This window comes from Rhodnius prolixus, unplaced genomic scaffold, assembly GCF_049639745.1.
Source record: "Rhodnius prolixus isolate KJV_2025 unplaced genomic scaffold, Rpr scaffold_4, whole genome shotgun sequence".
NCBI classification, from domain to species: domain Eukaryota; kingdom Metazoa; phylum Arthropoda; class Insecta; order Hemiptera; family Reduviidae; genus Rhodnius; species Rhodnius prolixus.
The window spans coordinates 11,237,881-11,257,494 of NW_027411614.1; the positions used below are offsets into that span (position 1 = coordinate 11,237,881).

A 19,614-nucleotide genomic window follows, 5' to 3' on the forward strand; every position below is an offset into this window, starting at 1 on the left:
ATTAAAACCTTCCATATGTTTTTATTCAGGTTATAAAAGTGTGCATGCAAATACTTATGATTCTAAACCGAAAAATAATTAGAAGGTGTAAAATGTTGTACATTTAATGTTTTAGTTATGCTATGGAGTTAAAAATATTTTATAAAAGATGGTTTTGAGGCCACTTACCCAGGGTAGTCAATTATGGGTATTTTTATTAATATTTCTGTTTGTACTAGTCATCACATTTTTCCAATTCAAATTTGTACGTTTAGAAGAAAGCAAGAATTTACTAGGTTAGTAATTAGTCATTATTTATAACGTTGTCACATTAATATCCTTTAACGTATATTTTAATAGATACTAGAATTGAATCTTAAAGAAATGATCATTTTTGTTTCCTCTGGCAAGTAAAAAAAGTTACTCTTTCTGAAAATTTGGATTTTGAAATTTAAATTTCTTTGTAGTTTTTAAGTAGTTATACGTGTTGTTGAAGAGTATTCACTTTTTTGAAAAAATATCCGACGTCAATCTTTAATTTTTCATTACCTAAAGTTTGGTATCAAATTTAAATAAAGCTAAAAATGATATTCCACCAATTACAAGGGGCCCAATGTGTGAGTGTAAAGAAATAATCACAAAAATTAATGTTTGCTTATTCGCCATTTAAAGTAACGCCCTAAGTAGACCAAGTAGACTAAACAGACCAAATAAGAATCTCAAAGGACAACAGAAATGAAACTGATTACTTTGCTAAATTTATCCATTAAAACAAACATTATCTACTGAAACCAGCTTCCTTTTATTTGAATAATGGTGTGACATGATATTTTTAGAAGCAACCATAGCTCGTCTTCAAAGTGCAAACAATTTGAGAGCTTTAACTTTGGAAACGGAACCGCCACTGATTTTGAAGAAAAAGAAAAGAGTTAGAAATGATGATGAAACCATTATAATTTATAATCGCGTGCCGAAAACTGCGTCAACAAGTTTTGTTAATGTTGCTTACGACCTTTGCAAGAAAAATGGATTTAATGTATTACACCTTAACGTTACTGGCAATCTACATGTTATGTCTATCGCAGATCAGGTATGCTTTGCTTCTTCAAGTTACATTAGAACTAATGTAATAATATCTGAAAAAATTATGTAAAGTGATTATTAGCTTAAAATTGATTGTTTATTCCTTTAAATTTAGGAACACAATCATTAAAAAAAATATTTCTTTTTAAATAATTGAACTATGGCCCTGATGAAAAGACGAGCTTTTTCAATCCGTCGCCATTCATTGACTGCTGCCTTTTTTTACTCTCCATCTTCTCACTTCCATTTCTCTTAGATCATCCTCTATGTCATTTACCCGCCTCAATTAGGATCTTATTTAATGACTGCTTCTATCTATTTTTATATGCATGCGCCTGGCTACCTTCATCCTTATCACATGTCTTAGCCCAAATAAAACATCTACATGTAGCCTGCTCTTTTTACTTAAGGTTACAATCGCCCCAATTCGGCTTTTGTATGGATTCTTTATTGGCCACCAGTTATGGAATTGCGATTTTTTCTAGCTTTTGATCCTTGGTTTTATCTCGACGTAAGTTTTGATGGCAAATTTTACCACTAGACATCATCATTGTCTTGTACACAGTAAGCTTCATCTTCCTTAGATAATGCTCTGAAGCCTTGAACGTTTTGTCCAGCGTTTCAGCAATTAGTTGCTTTCAGCATTTCTTGCGTTTAATTTACTTCTCGTTTGATTCGCTCTGAGCAGCAGACTGCAATCAGGTCTTTGAAACATATGCAAGAAGCATACTCGCTTGATCACACTATTCTTATTAATGCGAAGAACTAACTGTTCATCTGTGCTGAAATACGCGTATAAAATACTTTTTAAAAACTGTTAACAATAAGGAATTTAAAAATAAATTGTTACTATTACAGGCAAGATTTGTATATAACGTAACTCATTGGGAAGCAAAAAAACCAGGTTTATATCATGGACACATTGCTTTCATAGACTTTGACAAGTAAGTCATTTAATATTAAAATTTAATTGCTACGTTCAGGTGTTTCAGTTAGTTTGTAAATTGCAATAAAGTTCTATAAAACTTTCACTATTTTTCTTAGCAGTCATTATTCTTCTAATTGATAAATAATCTTCCAAATCGGAATTTCTAGTTCAATTCGGTCACACATCTAGGAGTCGAGGACTCCGTGCAAGATTTAAATCTAACACCTAAACCGTTTAGGTTTATAAGTTTTATTTTTTGCAGATTTGGTTCTTCACAAAAGCCTGTATATATTAACATATTGCGAAAACCATTAGATAGGCTTGTTTCTTATTATTACTTTTTAAGGTATGGCGACAATTATAGGCCGCATTTAGTACGCAGGAAACATGGAGATAAAATGGTACGAAACATCACAAAAAATTAGTTTTTTTTTAAATATTATTTTTTCTTAATTCATTTATTATGTTCTGGTTAATTATTTCCATCTCAATTTAATTTTCAGACATTTGATGAATGTGTTAAGAAGAAGCAAGCTGATTGTAATCCCGATAATATGTGGCTACAGATTCCTTTCCTTTGTGGACACGCACCAGAATGTTGGTGAGTTTAATCATGAGTGATGTATTCTTAATGTATACTTAATTTATATTATAAATTCATAAACCAATGATTGTGGTTAGTTTACTAATAAAATTTCCGTCCTCGAGACCTAATTGGTAGTTGGACGTTAAGCCCGCCTGAAAAAAAAGGCGATTATTTTACTTTACAAATAAAATTTATCTTAAGAATGAGCACTCCTCAAAAAAAAAAAAAAAAATTATAAGTTTTTTCATACTTATATTCTTAATTAATTTCAACATTTTTGCGATTTTAAAGAGTTTTAATTGTAAAATGTCGGTTATACGTTTCAGGGAAATTGGCAATGAGTGGGCTCTCAATCAAGCGAAACATAACTTAGCTACTCGTTATCTTCTAGTGGGAGTTACGGAACAGTTGCCTGAGTTTATTGCCATGCTGGAAGCTACGCTTCCTTCTTTCTTCAAAGGAGCTTACCAGCATTTTAAATATAGTAGGAAATTATATTCACTTTTAATTACAATATAATTTTTTAAAATTTGAATAAGTTGAATTGTAATTCAATCTTCCAAACGAGAACACTCGGAAGTTGCTGACGAGTTGTTTACCATTCCATTAGAATGCTTTTTTTCACATCATTTTACCTAAAAATAAACTTCTGACCTTACAAGTAACAAATCATCAATTTGTCTGTGTCAAAACCACTAAAACTTTACTTTGCCTAATATTTGATTTTATGTTTTTTCCTTTAAGGTAAAAAAGCTCATTTAAGACGCACTAATCAAAAAATGGAACCAAACAATGACACAATTAGAGAAATACAACATTCTAAAGTATGGAAAATGGAGATGGAACTGTACGATTTTGCTGTTAAACATTTTGAGTACCTGAAGAAAAAATTTGGTAAAAAGGATGGTGATATCGTAGATAAAGGTCAGCAATTTATGTATGAAAAAATTGGACCAAAATCGTAAACTTTTAGCTGTACATATTTTTTTTTTTTTTTTGTTGTTTCTTTAATAATTCACTAATTTTCTTACTAAATGTTAATATTCGTTAATTCGAGGCTGTGTATAAGATATTATGTAATTATTTGAGGCAACGCAGTTAACTGTAGCTGGCTCAAGCTTTCATTGATTTTGTTTATTTTGAAAACTAACGGAAGAGCCTCAATTAAATTACAACATTTTTTTAAGACAAAATGGAGAGAAGGCTGTTAACATTACCAAAATCGTAACATTAAATAATAACTAATTGTTTAATTTTGTGAAAACATACAATTATGGCTTCAAATATTTACATATTTAGTTCTCCAGAGATTTTTTGACATTCCCTTCTTAGCCTTTTCTGAATTTGATCTCAGAACTTTTGTCTGTGTAAAATTGGTATTAGCTTAATAATTGTTTATTTTAAAAAAGGCATGCCTAATAATAGTTAAAGAATTGTATTTTAATGTGATCGATTTCTGTGTCATCAAATTTAACCTAAAACAGGTTTTTTTGATGTTCACTCAAAGATTATTTAAAATTACTTAGAATTTACTTTATGTTTTTGTGCCATCTTTAAGCATTAAGAAACGGTGCTAACATTCGTAATAGTTTTTTTTGAGAGAAAATTTGTGGAATCCTATTCGTTTTTGCGTTGCTTAGCATTTAGTAACAAATGCCTTGTTAATAGTAGTTTGAAAGAGTCTACTGCAGTTCTTTTTAAAGCCATACCTCTGGAAACTAATTTTCAGTTTCATTCATCTAGAAAGATAGCTAGATGATCTCATGGACACCATTAGAAGAATAACAAAGCAAGTATTACTGTATATTCATCTTATTTTTTTTTAGAAGAAGTTTAATTTATGTGGGTTATCGTTTCCTAGTATCCCAGTCATCCTGAGGGTTACTCTTGGAGTATCTCCATGAAAGTATTTTTAATGATTTATTACTTTGTACGCATATCCTAAGTTCTCCTCCTACTATCTCTTGCCTCATGGAGCCAGCTTAGCCTGCTCTGTTAAATTGCTCATTTCAGTTTTTTTTTATTTGAACAAAACAAATTGAAAGCCATATAGGGTGAAGGGACCAGTAATTGACTGGGCACCAGTAATTGACATACCAGAAATAAACCGGTATTATAAGGGATACGAGCCGTTTTTAGTGGTGATTCTTTCAATTTCGTTATTGAGAAGCCTTTGGGCAGCAGTTCCAGAAAAATATTAATTATTGTAATGTTCCTTGGTATCAGTGGAAGGTTATTTGGGTTAAAAGTTCAAAATCAAGGAAAAAACAAGCCGTTGCTAAGGTGGATTGATAAGAAAATAATTTTTCATTTTTCTTATTTTTCGTTTATTTGTTCATATATTCGTGTGGTTATCAATGTTCTGTTATAATTAGTATTACTTGTAGATTTCATTTATGTAGTTTTTTTTTTAATTATAAGAAGCATTGAGGATTAAACTGGGGCTGTCAATCACTGGTCCTTGAAACGGCAATTTGCCCAGTAATTGACATGTATGTCAATTACTAGTCCTACAGCTTTTTTGTTTGAGACCAGTGATTGACTTCCTGGGAAAATGATAAGATAGGTTGATAAATTTTATTATAATTAAAAATTCAATACATTGTAAAATAAAATCATTGATAAAAAATATCGGCAACATAAAATAAATAGTAAAACTTCCAACAAAATATGTTTAAATTAATGAATTAGCAAATGTACGCCTTATTTCAAGAGGGTATTATTCTGTAGAGAACAACAATGTATGAACAACAAACTGGAATAGTCGTGATCGCCGAACAGCTTCCGAGGCCTACGTGACTAATAAAAACGACGCCCACGTAACGGAGTTGGAAAATCTCTCATTCTCCCTCAGTTTTGGGTCCTAGCCACATGACAAAGAAGAAAGGGAGGAAATGGCTAAACCATAGAATTCCATCAAAGAAAACGGCCAGAGGAAAAATGAAGCTCCCTCAAGAGAAGTACCAGGTGCGTAATCAAACATACGTGGAGAGTTGGTGACTTTGTGATGTTACACATTAATAACATAAAAAAGATTGTAAGGTCTATTGTATTTACCAATTGACAGACATGTTGACCGAAGACGAATATATAGCATCCCATAGGCTATATAGGCTAAACTGTATTTAAAAAAAATGAAATCGGTATGAAAACCATTTTTAATTCCCAAAGACGTGAAGGTTGGATCGCCCTGTACTACTTTATGGAGAACGTTACCAATTTAATAAAACCGTTGATGTGTGAGATTTTCAAATGGCTTGTGATTTCAAGTGGCTAATTATCAATTACATAAGATATATTATGATGTTCATTTCCTATGTATTCCGAAAGAATATTTTGTTTTTCATTCATTTTTTCTTTTATAGTGTGCCTATTTTAATAACACATATTTTTGTCAATTGGTTACCTAGTTATGTGAATATCAGTGGTTTATTTGTAGGTATGTGTATATTAATACCTATCCTTTCCAAGTTAAAGAGTCAATAACAGATATATATTTTTTAATCTAGTTTTTTTTTCATTGACGTTTCATTTATTTATTACTGTTATAAGTGCGAATGCTTACAACCTGTGGCGGGACGCGATGAACGTGCACACAATGTATATATACATATGCCCAAGAGGTAACTCAGTAATAATAAACAATAAAATACTGAATAGATGCAGAAAGTAAGAATGAATTACATTCAGATAGTTTGGTTTCGAAGCAAATGACACTGGCAGCACAGATTGTGGAAAATATTAGCGAAGCGCTCCAAAAGAAGGGAAGCGTAGGAGAAATTTGGTTCACTAGAAAGCACCAACAACTCGAACCCAAAGACGCGTAGATGCCATCGGTAGCTGCGTTATAGGCGGAATGAATGAAACAAGGATGTGACCACACAGTCTAATCGGAAGTAGAGAGGGTAGTTTGGTAAAGTGAGAACCAAAAAAGTTCCCAAAAAAAGGTTAAAGTAACAAAATATTTAGCGGAAACTTGAAAGGATAAGAGAGCGGAAGAGTTGAGAGAAAGAGATAAAAGCGAGCCGACAGACATTGTGTACGATCTAACAAGCATGTTAGCTAATATCTCCTTGGTACTATTGAAAGTAAGGGCTGTTCTTCAAATTACCTGTCTTGGTTTGGACTTAATTAAAACTGTCCGGTAGGACAGTTGTGTAAGGGTTGATCGTCAAAAACTGCATAAAAAAGGGCAAAGTTGAAAAAATATTAGATTATTTAGGTTTGCCTATTTAAAAACTGATTGTAATTAATTATGAATAAGACTAATTTTTGTTATAAATCCAATTGAAAAAAGTGATTTGGGTGATTTAAGTGATTTATTTAGATTTAAAAGTGATTTTTAATGCATATCGTATGTCGTTTCATGAAAATATTTGTATGTCAATGACTGCTCCCACCCCATGTCAAACACTGGTTCCACCGAAAATTCGGTATGTCAATTACTGGGTCATTGACATACTTCCAAAAAAAATCATTTTTGGTTGACATAAAGATCGAATTTACTGCTTTTAAAATATTAATAAAATAAAATACATCCTACTGGAGCGGTACAATTTTACAATCTACACCTGGAGCCAAAATAACGGAAGTTATTCTATCTTAAACTCGATTTTTTTCTTAAGCAGTCAATTACTGGTCCCTTCACCCTACTTGTTTAAAAAGCTGAGATATTCATAATTAAGTGAAACAACAATTCTTGGGCCTATCCGTACGCAATAAATAAATAAATTTGCATTAAGCAAAGTGGAATTAGTTTTACTAATATATTTTACACATATCCCATATATATATATATATATATATATATATAAATTATATATTTATAAGTTAGTTAATTTATACAGAAATTTTTTTGCACAAAATACGACCTTCAATGAAATACTAAGTTTAATAATTTTAGATGATTCTATCCGACTCCACAGACTCCAAAAAGTCATTTGTAATAATTTTTTTATTACTCAAAAGAATATTTTTTAATATTTAATTAATTGATTAATTGATAATATTTAAATATATTTACTATAAATTTATCAGTTTCAGTTGTTTTCTAAACATGATACAGAAATACGAATACATTTTAATTATTTTGTAAGTGTTTATTGACCAATTATTTGTATTCTGCTTCTATTTGTTTGCTTCATTTATAAATTTCTAGCTAAAACATGTGATTAATTACATTTTTGATTTTGCAAATAGTAAGTTGCACTTTACTAAGGGTGGAATCCATAGTCATTCATCATTATCCAAAAATTGGTTACCGGTTAATCTCTTAAAGCATTTACCTCTATGATATTGATCCTTTCAAAAAATAAATCATTAACCTTCAATTTTAAAGATGTGACTGATATTCTTTTAAAAAGTTTGATGACCATCTATTCTAAAATTTCGATAAATGGACAATTTTCTTTAGAACTTTAAAGAAAAATTTGTATTTTTACAAAATTCAATCACACATTCTCTGCAATTATTTCGTTCCCAACTTGCTCGTCCAACTTTTATTACTATATTGTCTTTGAACTTAGCATATACTGCATCCAAATGTCTAGTTTAATACCAATTGATGAAACGTAATCATAAGTAAAATTGCTCGGCGATTTCAGTTTAGAAAATGTATTCACGTTAGAGGGCAAAGTTACTTTCCTGACAATGAGAACTCTATTTGCAGCAGTCGAATTATTTTTTCTGGATGTATAATATTTACAAAATATTTTTATTATCACTTTTTCTCGGCAAAGAGAAATATACTTACGATAATTTGCCTTCCATCTAACATTTGAGCAATCTGAATTAAACGTTTTTTCGCTGCTGTAGTTTATAACTTTTTTATTTTAGTTTGCTAAATGATGCTTTTTTGGCTTAGAAGAACTCGCAGTCAATAGAACACTTTAAGAGAAGGAATAAGCTCATTGCTGTTTTTAAAGTTTTCTGTTGCTTGGAGCCTTTACATCTTCTCCAATCAGGAAGTGCAATGATAACACTTCCGGAGATCGAACTGGCGCAATTAAAGTTAAATGTCTTTAATTTAAAAAAAAATCTTTTTCTTTGATCTTTTCGCAAAATAAGTGCGTTTGTGTTTGAGAGTTGACTCTGGATTCCACTCATAAGACCCATTTTTGAGGATTTAAATAAAGACTTTATTAATCTTCTTTGGTTTTTAGGGTTAAAAATGATTTTTCCCTATTTGCGAAATTCGGTACTTGTGGTCCTTCATCAGTTGCCATGACATGATAGATTGGAATATTATATTTGTGGAGAATACACTCTGAAGAATAATAATTTGGTGGCAATTTGATAATTGTAATGCCGGCTTGACGAATCTCAGTCAACAAGGCCCATTACAATCACTAGAATGCAACCACAAAAGTGAAATAAGCTCCACACGAATCTTACTTCTCAATCTATCAAGCCATTGATAAGGGCGTACATTTGTGCTGATGATATTTTTGGCTCACAGGGAAAAAAGGAGTTTAATTGCCCTACACTCAACAAACCAGAGTTTAAAACATTCAAAAATAGGCAAACATGTAAGCATTATCTAATTTCCTTCTCATTTCAATAATTTTTTTTAATTGCTTTAAATTATTACAAAAGCCTACTAACGTCTTAATTGTTAGATTTTAAACTAATTATTGAAATTAAAAACATGCTTGATAATTATGATTATATAAAGAAGACATTAGTACTTTTTAAGGGAAACCATTTAGACTATATTTGTGATTTCTATCTAAAATAAAAATAAAGTTGATATTTCCCTGATGAAGAGTTAATTTTAATTGAGAATTTCTTGCACTACAGGATAAAAATTCAAATAAGACTGGATTGTTATTAAGCCACCATATCTTAAAAAATCAATCGTAAAAAAACATTTTATACTTACAAGTTTGTAAAGATTATAATTTTATAGATTGTATATTTGTAAATACTTATATATATATATTTATTAGATCTAAGTGCTATACTTATTGGATCAACTTAAGTATGATTAAATTATTAATCATATTTGAATCACTGGTTGAAAAAACTTATTATTTGGAGTACCTGTATTTCCCAGTATTAACATTTATTCACATTTGAATGAATAATGTGTTTATGATAATTATCTTATTTTTGCATCGTTTTGGAAACAAAATAAAAATAAAGATATTCAGATAGAATACATACATACCTAAATACATACAAATCTAAAAAAAATTATATATGTGCATTTGTTACATAAATAATATACACTTGTTTAAGTGGAATGTTTCGATTTAAAATAGAGTAACCAGCAGTTAAATATCAATTATTGAGAGATTACCTTTTTTTTAGATTTGTGGTAGAGACATAATAATTATGGTGTTCTAAATTTCAATCAGTGCTAGAAAGCTTGGCGGATACTACCGAATTGTATTCTTTTACCTCTGATAACTTCCCAGGTATTCTAATAAGAAAGGGGAAACCATTTTCTGTTGCTACAGCATTCCTACCTTCTGCACCCCTAGATGTTCTTAGGGCGGCTCCCCGTGATTATGGGAACCATACTTCCCAGTGAAGTACTTGGTTGAGGAGAGCCAGCTAACAGAGATAACCGCTCCTTGATGCCAATGCATTCCATCCCTCAGATTTTAAAGATTAAGACTTATTGAGGTTCTAGGAAGAGTTACTTCCAGCAATTCCTAACTACTCTTAATCTCTAGCGAATCCTTGAAGGATATATTCTCCCCCATCAGCTTTTATTTATAAGGTAAGGTAAATTTAAGGATGTGACCACAATCTCTTTAGCCTGCCCAAACCAAAAACCTGGAGAAGGAACATTGAAAGGTATAGATCGGATTTTGTCTCCTACCAATCTTATTTTCTTCAGAAAGAAATTGGCGAGAAATTACAAAGCCAACCTTTTTTTTCATGGTAAAAAAGGATTATTTCCCATTAAATATTTTAACATCCTACCTAGTTACTTTGCTTTGTTGATATTACGAATGATGTTCACTCTCTAACAATAAGTAAGTTATATTCATTTAATTTTTTCCTTTATAATTCTACCTTACTTATACTCTAGTATTTGTTGATCGGTTCACAAAATCCACCTATATACTAAATTGAATTTAAAAAAATAATATTTTCCTTATTAATTATTATTATTATCCTGTGGTTTATAGTTTTAAGTAAAAAAGAATGCCATATGTTCAGCTGACCTAAAAAAAAATGTAGAATTTAAATTTAGCTGTTAAATAATAGCCCTATTTAGTATTAATTCTCCATAAAAATTATTGGGTTATCCTGAAATTTTGGTTTTTCGTTTAAGTAAGTGTTGGTGTTGGTTATTTTACTGTAAAATAGCTCTATTTTGTTTGAATATATAGGTTTCGTGACCGTAAATTATTAAACTAAGGATTCAAGATTGGTGAGGAATCGGTCAAATAAAAACAACTCGCCTTTTTTCTGTAACTCAACCGACCCGCATAGCTACGCCCTGAAGAAGAGAATATTTTTGTCGAAACGTTGGCAAAAAGACGTGTTGTTGTTTTTATTTGACCGATTCCTCGCCAATCTTGAATTCTTAGTTTATATTTTGTTTCTTAATTTTAAGAAAAAAAATCAGAAACTTCATCAAAATTTAATATTTAACTTTTGCTCTTAGCAGTTTAAATTAAAGTATGTACTTAAAATTTGCGAATAATATTTATTTAGAATGTATAATTTTATTGTCACTTTAATTTATTACAATTGACATACTAATTTATTATATTAATATATTTAAGTTTTCAGCTGAATTTTATACTGAACATGTTCATTGAAGTACCCGAATTAAAGTATCTCTAACTGAAATACAACTGAAAATTATTTTGTATGTGTTTCTATTTTATTAGCATGAAAACTGCTGTACTCCTCTGTAATTTCTTTGCATTATGTTAAGGATTCTGAATAATTCTGAAATTTTCATTTTTTGTGGCTTGAGTACATAATCTTATTAAAAATTATCCAAAAGGCAATTTAGGTTGTTTTTTTTAAAATGTTAATTTTATCATTAGTTAGTCCATGAATAGAGTCTAACAGAAATTTCCATTCTCTCTCTTTTTTAATTTCTGCAATAAAAATGTGATTGCATTTTGTTTTATAATTGTTCTAAAAATTTTCGTTTTGCTACTTTGAATACTTTACATACTGAAACTACTTTTTCAAGAATGTATTAATTCTTTGTTGATCAAGTTAATGTAAAAAATATTTATTTTGCATATTATAAACAAAGAATAAAGATTTGATTTGTATATTCATAATAGTTTTGATGAATATATTCAATAGGCATCAATAATAATTATTTTAATTAGCATTTTCATTAAAGATGTTTAACAAGTTTGTTACAGTTTTAATTTAAAGATAAATGTTCTTATTATTTTTTCCTAATCGCATCTCACTTATTCTTTAATAAGAGTTACTTATTGTCCTTTCTTCTTCTTGTTTACTATTAAAAGTTGCTTTTTTATTAAAAAATACAAAAAAATCTTGCGTGAATATTTAAACGTCTTTCACTGTAACTCTAACATTAAATAATTTCTTAATTTTAGTTGTGTCAACAACTTTCCAAATGATTTTTGAGGGGAATGAATCATAAAAGTATCTCTCCACAAATTTAATTTCCAGGCAAAGAATTTTAAACAAAAGGGTGGGAATCACAAGAAATGTATACGAATGCAAAAAAGAAACAAGAATTTTGCAAGCTGGGCTAGAGATTTTTTTCCAAATTCGAAATTTTTACCGCCTAGTTCATAGGTAACATAGATGTATTTTCGCAATTCGTAGATAGTATACCGTACTTTCAATGAGACAGCACTCTAGGGAGAAGATCTGCCCCCACCTCTCCTCTAGTACTGACATTTATGTTCCCATGAATAGTGTTTAAAACGAAGAGTTAACAAACTAAGTTAAAAGAAATTAGCTGAAGTGGCTTTCAAGAAAATTGCGGGAAATAGAAAGAACCGTTGTAAAAGTGGCACTTCCGTTCAAATCATTTTCGTTCAATTTGGTACTTTAGCAACTTTTTTGATCCTTGTCCATGTAGGCGAGAAAAACTATCACGTAAGTTTAAGTGGCTCATTAAAGAGAAGCCTAAACATCCCTATCCCCGATAAGTGCTCTTTTTCGAGATTTCATGGACAATTGATTGGAATAAAAGTTATTTATTTCTTCTGAAAGACATTATTTCATGTAGACAATAAGTAGTAGATGGTTGAAGAAAATCATTTGTGCCGTTTTAAAGAAAATCTTGAAAAAAATCAGTGGAGCTATACTTACGGCTGATTGTAAGCTTATTGTCGAGTTCCACGGCGGTACACACATCAAAAATACAATTTAATCATTTTTTCAGGCAGGCTTTAGATCCAGCTTCAGATCAGGTGTCTTGGAGAAAGCGGATGTTAAGATAATCATACTTTATTTTTCTGATTAAAATAAAATCCAAGTTTTAGGCGGAAATCGAACTCTCTAACATTAATAATCTTAGCTTTGCGGCCGCGTCTCTAACCAATACTCTGCTTAAAGCGTTCTTTAATAATTCACAATCAGAGTTCACTTTCAGTTCTTCAACCTTCAATCAGTAATTGTCTCTTCCTTCCTCGTACCGTTTATTCTCTAGTTTGTTATAATTTTATATTTAGTAATCCTAGATAATATTTGTTATTATCTCACTACATAAATTACTGTTGTCAATTCTTTCGTTATTTCTGCTAGCCCTTTTCAAAAATTCTGTTATAAATAATTCCCTCGGTTTATAATGAGTAGAGCTACTTAGCGGAATCTGTGAGCCATTTATCAAAATTGGAAGCATAATAAAATGAATTATTTCTATCTATTTTAATTTATTAATAGAATTTATTTAAAAGTTTATGGGAAACGTATGCAATTGTTAAGATTTAGGGTGTTAAAGTTTAAAATATGTTGGTGAATTTAAACGAAAGTACTGCTGATAGCGGGCAATGTGTTAGTTCTAAACTCGACACTGAGCTGCAGTCAGTACTGTTCTTGACGTCAAAGTGATATGGCCGTGAAAAGGAGATGAAGTCTCATCCTCATCTACGAATACAATACTATCATTAAACGTTCTCATAGAACCTGTTTTTAATGAATGTGTAGTGAGTTTCTCGTAAACCTCGGGCCTATAAAATATAAATGCTTTGAATGTTCCATAATATTTACTGTTTTGATTACTCAATGGATATTGGATTACATTGAGGAAGGTAACTATTATTATACCTTCCATTTAATTGTTTTGAAAAAGTTGTTGAAGATTTAATGTAACATTTGCAATGGCATATTAGAAAATGAATTTTACAGCTTCGCTTAGAGAAATATAGCTCTAAGGTATATTTGTGTGTTAAGGTGTCGCTATTTTCTTCTTTTATTTATTACTTCAACACTAAGCACTATTATTTAAAACAATAACTTAAAATTTTTTAGTCTTTATCATTTATTTACTTTATCTTTGACAGTTTAATTCATTCAAATGCTTTCCTTTTAAAATGTTAGTGTCATATTAATTTGTTTACTTTTAGCAAATTTTTAAAGTGTCTACTTTTTCTAATTTGTAATACAATTTCTAAACTGAAACGGAAACATTTAGATGATACACACAGTATTATTCGAATGAGGAAAAGATTGAAAAGACCTTCAGTATGACACCTTTCAAGAACGAATTTTGAGGGAGAGTTATAGATAAGCTTTTCTTGAAACAATTAGTGGTAGAAATAAATATAACAAGCTAAAAAGGTCTTTTAAAAGACTTAAAAGTGTTATACGTTTTCTGTTCCTCAAAGCAAAGCATTTTAATGTTACTGCGATACACATTTTCTTTCCTTTTTGGTAAATTGCCTACTGTTTATTTATTAACATTGCAGTAATTAGTTCTTTTCTCTTTCATGTTGTTTACTGCGTGGGGTGTTATTTCTAAAATGATTGATTTGTATATCAAAATGTTCTGAATATCTCCTAGATTGCTTTTTTTTTTTAATTGTTTCGTTCTCTTTTTTTGTATTATATATGCATATATTTTGCTCAAGGCCAGTTGAAAGAAAATAACCTTCCATTAATGTTGATTAGTTTATTTAAAGTTATTTTTCTAACAATAACTTGAGAATTAATTGATCCTACCTGCAACAATGTTTTGTATGATAGTTTCAACGATTATTTAAATAGTCTTTTTGGAACAGTGGGATTAATTTTTATTCTTGATTGTTACCATAAAGTGTATTTAATGAACTAAATGAAATATCTTAATATTATTACCTAAATATAAATTCAAATATATGGGCTATAATGTGGTCGAATTTTTCTTTTATTTCTGACCGATTTCGGATTTTCATCTATCTTCATAGGTGATGCATCAGTGTGGGTGTAATGAGTTGACTTCAATATATTTTGACTTTTGTCAAACACTTTAGTTACGTTATCTAGTAGAAGCTTGCCTAGCATTGATAAATCTACTTTTGATGAAGGCTGAAACTTTGATCTTTTTTATGCAGAAGATGATTTAGTATCTCATTCTGACCTGATGTTTACTTTCACATTCAGTTAGACAGCACACTTTACCCAAAACTTACTGTCGGTATTCGTTAAAAATACTTTGTAAATATATTTGGCAAATTTAAGCCCAGAAAAATTACTGATCTATTTTTCATGTTTCGGCCGTCTTTGTTTTTGTTTACCAGAATGCTCTCTAACAAACGAGAAAATATAGAAGGGTTTATAGGACTTGAGGAATACAAATGCGTAATCCTTTGTAATGAAATATATTTTTGCATAAAGAATAAATTAGTAAAATTGACTTCTAGAAAATAAACATAGTATTACAGTTATGAAAAGTAACTGTAAATTTATGAAAATAATGTAATTACTGTAATAACTACAAAAGATGTGTTGAATAGAACATTTAATGATCGCAGTTACAATACTCGTTCAGTGCGATTATTCTTCATTCAAACGATCGAGTGCTGTTGAGTTGTAGCTATTTAAGAACATCTTAAGGTAAATTAAGCTATAACTAAGCTGATCAAGATGTTCTTAAGTAATGAAATGCACGTAGTGTAATCCTAATTATTAAAACTATATATGAATATAAATTGTGTGTGTGTGTGTGTGTGTAGTTATCAGTACGTTGGAATACATATAAAGATTTTCCGCAGGTGTAGGCTGAAAAATGGTGTTGATAAGATGAGACTGGTGTTATTGACAGTACTGGCCGTGAGTGCCCTGAGTGCAGAAGATGTGCCGTGTGACAGGAGTCGGAAGGTCCTTACAAAGCCGTGGGGAATTATATCAGATGGCCCATCTGGTACTAATTATACACAGGACTCACATTGCCAATGGCTTATTAAAGGTAATATCATTATGTAGAGTCATTTCTTTATTGTATAAATAATTATACATAATTTATATTCTATTAATAGTCTCAGATACTTGATGAAATTTTAGTTATTGTATTTCTTCAATTATTTAATGGTTTTTCGGCAACCGCCTGTAGGTAGAGTTTCGATAAAACTTAGAGTTGAATATTTTTATTTTTTTCTGTTAACGTAAAATAACAGCTTAAATAAAATTTGTACTTTCTCATAACTACATATTATAAAAAATGATAGCAAAATAATCAAAAAATGAAAAAAGAGATTAGCGTACCTAAACTATGCGAGATTAACTTTTGGGTTTTCAGCACCTTATCCTTGGAAAACTAAATATTTATTCACGTATTCAAAATGAAGCTCGGAGTATTAATTCGTTTATAATCGACAGAACCGTTCATGTAGCTTATTTTCATTAAAAATAGTAAAGTAATGTCAGTAGGTCTTTCAGATTTGTATTCATGTATTTTATTTCCAAAAGGATGGAATATTGGATAATTTTAAGTGCAATGATTGAGGTCCTTTTAGGTTAAGGTTGCAGTTAATGGTATAAAAACGTGACTCAGACGAGGTTTCAAATAGTCCTTTCCAGTTTTCTAGTTTAGTGAGCAATCAAAATATAATTAAGCTTCTCTGAGATTTAATGAATTGAATTCCATCGTAATGGGTATCTAGAGCAGCATCTTCGGGAATTGTGTTTTTTATTTTTTTCTTTAAGGGGTATAATCATGCAGTGCACCTTCAAAATCTATTGTGACTTTTGTCAGTAGGTTAAGTGATATCTCTCTTTTCTGGACTTCAATTCTGGGAGTTCTGAAGTTCGAATTCTCGTAGTGTAATCTGTAAAGATTAAGATGAAATGGAATCACTTATTATCTTATGTTTTTCAAGCCTATGTAGTGGAGGTTGTAATGTAATTACGCATTGAAAGTTCATGTTTGTATTTATTCTATATATTTATCATAAAGTTTATTTATTATCTTTTATTTTCAAGAAGACCAAATAGGTCTGTTTGCTAGAAAGTTACCCTATATATTCAATATTTTGAGCCAACATTGTAATAGTGGGGAAAAATGGGCAATAGCTAATGATTCCTTGCCACTTCCATTCTTTCACTTTCTTTAAAGTGGTGATTAGCTGGTTTAAAAATGACCAGGTGTAAAAAAAAGAAATAAAAAGTATTAGCGTACCTTAAACCCCATCACTAAAGTCCTCGCGCTGATAATAGTAACTATACTAATTTGAAATCCAACATGAATTTAGAGAACTTATATAAGTTAAGTTATTGCATTCTATGTTATTTTTTATTTTATTTTTATTTTTTTTTTTTTTTTTTGCAGCCAACAGCACTAAGCAGTTCATAACTCTTAAATTTCTTTCTATGGGAACAGAATGTTCTTATGATTATGTATATATATATGATGGAGACTCTTTTAAATCACCGATGCTTGGTAGTTTTAGTGGTAAAACTGTACCTCAAGAAGTTGTTGCAACATCTGGTTTCGTAAGTATTTCCATTGCAATTAAGCTAACCCAAACTTTATGTTGGTAGTATTATTCAATTAAACTTTTTACTTTTTCCGAAAGAAGGGGAATACTACTTTTGAAATGTCACAGGAAATATACGTTTCAGTTTTGAAAAAGGTTTTTTTTTTTATTTTTTTTTTATTACAAATTTGGTTTGAGTTGTATCACAACTGCAGTTCAAAAAAGGAAAAAGTTGAAATTTGAAGTTTCAGTTAATTTATCACAATATAGAATAGAATAATTATATCACAATATAATATAATCATTTTAAGATTTTTTGGTAAAGGTTAATTATATCTCGGGCTTAAAAATAACAAATTATAGATGAATATTCTTTGTTAAAGTTTCGATTTAAATGCATATTTTCTATTATTGCTATTTGAGTCTGCGAGTTTCCATATTTGTGAACGGCAGCAACTTTCCTTATTTTGATAACAATAAATATTATTATTATTTATTTATTTTTTAAGATGCTGGTGCTCTTGTACAGCGACGCCAACTATGTACTAGATGGTTTCCGAGCCGAGTACTCAATAAGTGAATGTCTGGGCAATTGTTCCGGACGTGGAACGTGCGTCGCCCACAGCTGTGTTTGTGAGAGTGAGTGGGCCGGGCCTGATTGTTCGGTGTCGTTATGTCCAAACGCTTGTTCAGCTAACAACGGCGGAGGAGTTTGTGCTAGAAATGGTTCTTGCCTGTGTTATCCAGGAAGATCTGGCGTTTCTTGCTCACTAGATGTGAATGACGTTGTTGGAAACAAGTTAGTCTAGGCAGATTATATTTTATTAATTTATTGTGGAGTATTGTTCATCTTTTTTTGTGACTGATTCATCAATACTAAGGGGGAAAGATTATTGCCGATTACATTTATACTCTTTCTCTCCTGTATTAATTAATTAATTTCATTATATAAATATGAGATATAGCCCTATAGCAGACTGAGGAAGTTCTAGAATTCAGTTCTTATATTTAAAGTTTTATTGAATTAAATCTATCATTACATTAATGTTACTCTTACATTTTACAGGTGGCATAAATTATACAGCGGTGGAATTAAAGCCAGGGCTGCTCATTCAGCGGTATATTTAAAAGAGACAGACTCTCTATACGTGTTTGGTGGCTATGATCTCAATTATGTTTTAGGAGATTTGGTTGTATTCAGATTTCAAACAAGTCGTTGGGAAGATGAAGAAGGCAATGTTTCTGGTTTGTGTTAAGCTGTAATTTTTCTTTTCTTGGTGTGTTGTGTTCTTTTTTTTGTTAAATATTTTGAGAGTATATGTTTTAATATTAAAAAAGGGAGCCGAAGAAATGTTTTCTGTGGCAAGTAAGTAATTAGAGACACAATTCTAAAGCAGCGATTTAGTTTTAATCAGTAATAAGGTGGATAACCTAGAAGAGCTGGGATAAGTTATCTTCGCTTGTGAATAATGAAAATTATTAGATGATATGAATATTTTTCATTAATTTTCTAACGCTAAGGCTCGCCACGAACTCAAAAAAGTGACTCTTAAAATCCAACAGTAGACTTGTTTAGCTAAGATATAAATACAAGTGATGAAAAGAGTATAGTTTTATAAAATGCAAACAATCGTAAGCAAAATCATCAAAATGCTGTAATTTAAATAGAGGCTAAGTTTTAAGGGAAATATGGCGTCTATTTTCTAAGCAAACACTTGGGAGTTGTTGGAGGCAATAAGAATACCCCCTTAAGAAAATCTCGTAAAAGTTACCGCTGAAGTTCATTTAAGTAAAAGTAAAGTAATCGCCTATTTTTTCAGGCGGGGTTTAACGTCCAACTACCACTTACTAGGTGTCGTGGACGGAGGCGAATAGCAAACGTACTTTACTATTTCTCATTTAACCATTAAATGAAATCCAAGGCCAAGACCGGAAATCGAACCCATTACCACAATGCATATTAGCTTTGCAGGTCTCGCCTCTTAACCCGCTCGGCTACCGTGGCGCCTTCATTTAAGTAAAATTAGCGAAATTGTTGGGGAAGTAACCCTATTTTGCTGTTTTTCCGATTTTTCCCGACCAAGAAAGGGTAAAACGAACCGGCAATTGAATCCTGAACTTTTCAATTGCCATCCTTGCTTCCTAACTGCCTAAACCTTGGATATGTTGATAATTCTTTT

At 30.6% G+C, this 19,614-nt stretch overlaps 2 protein-coding genes across 4 annotated transcripts in view; both read left to right on the top strand.

Annotated features, from left to right (window-relative positions):
* Positions 1 to 14: 14 nt before the first annotated feature.
* Positions 15 to 11,409, top strand: Hs2st (Heparan sulfate 2-O-sulfotransferase). Of its 2 annotated transcripts, XR_012459744.1 has the most exons (9): positions 15 to 275; positions 816 to 1,069; positions 1,921 to 2,006; positions 2,253 to 2,391; positions 2,494 to 2,591; positions 2,903 to 3,060; positions 3,321 to 3,500; positions 8,738 to 9,103; positions 9,375 to 11,409. XR_012459744.1 is itself a non-coding variant. In XM_074132342.1 (8 exons), the coding sequence occupies exons 1-8, from the start codon at positions 149 to 151 to the stop codon at positions 8,800 to 8,802; spliced, it is 1,107 nt and encodes a 368-aa protein (XP_073988443.1). In that variant the 5' UTR covers positions 15 to 148; the 3' UTR covers positions 8,803 to 11,409. The 2 variants fall into 2 exon arrangements, 1 of the variants encoding a protein (XP_073988443.1); XM_074132342.1 differs by having other exon boundaries at positions 8,738 to 11,409.
* Positions 11,410 to 13,500: 2,091 nt separating this feature from the next.
* The window catches only part of Megf8 (multiple EGF like domains 8), a 37,548-nt gene continuing 31,434 nt past the window's right edge, over positions 13,501 to 19,614 (top strand). For both annotated transcript variants that reach the window (XM_074132307.1, XM_074132306.1), the window contains exons 1-5: positions 13,501 to 13,792; positions 15,734 to 15,927; positions 17,287 to 17,450; positions 17,944 to 18,233; positions 18,501 to 18,679. In XM_074132307.1, the coding sequence (XP_073988408.1) occupies positions 15,762 to 15,927; positions 17,287 to 17,450; positions 17,944 to 18,233; positions 18,501 to 18,679 (799 nt within the window). In that variant the 5' untranslated portion in view covers positions 13,501 to 13,792; positions 15,734 to 15,761. The remainder of the gene's footprint in view (positions 13,793 to 15,733; positions 15,928 to 17,286; positions 17,451 to 17,943; positions 18,234 to 18,500; positions 18,680 to 19,614) is intronic.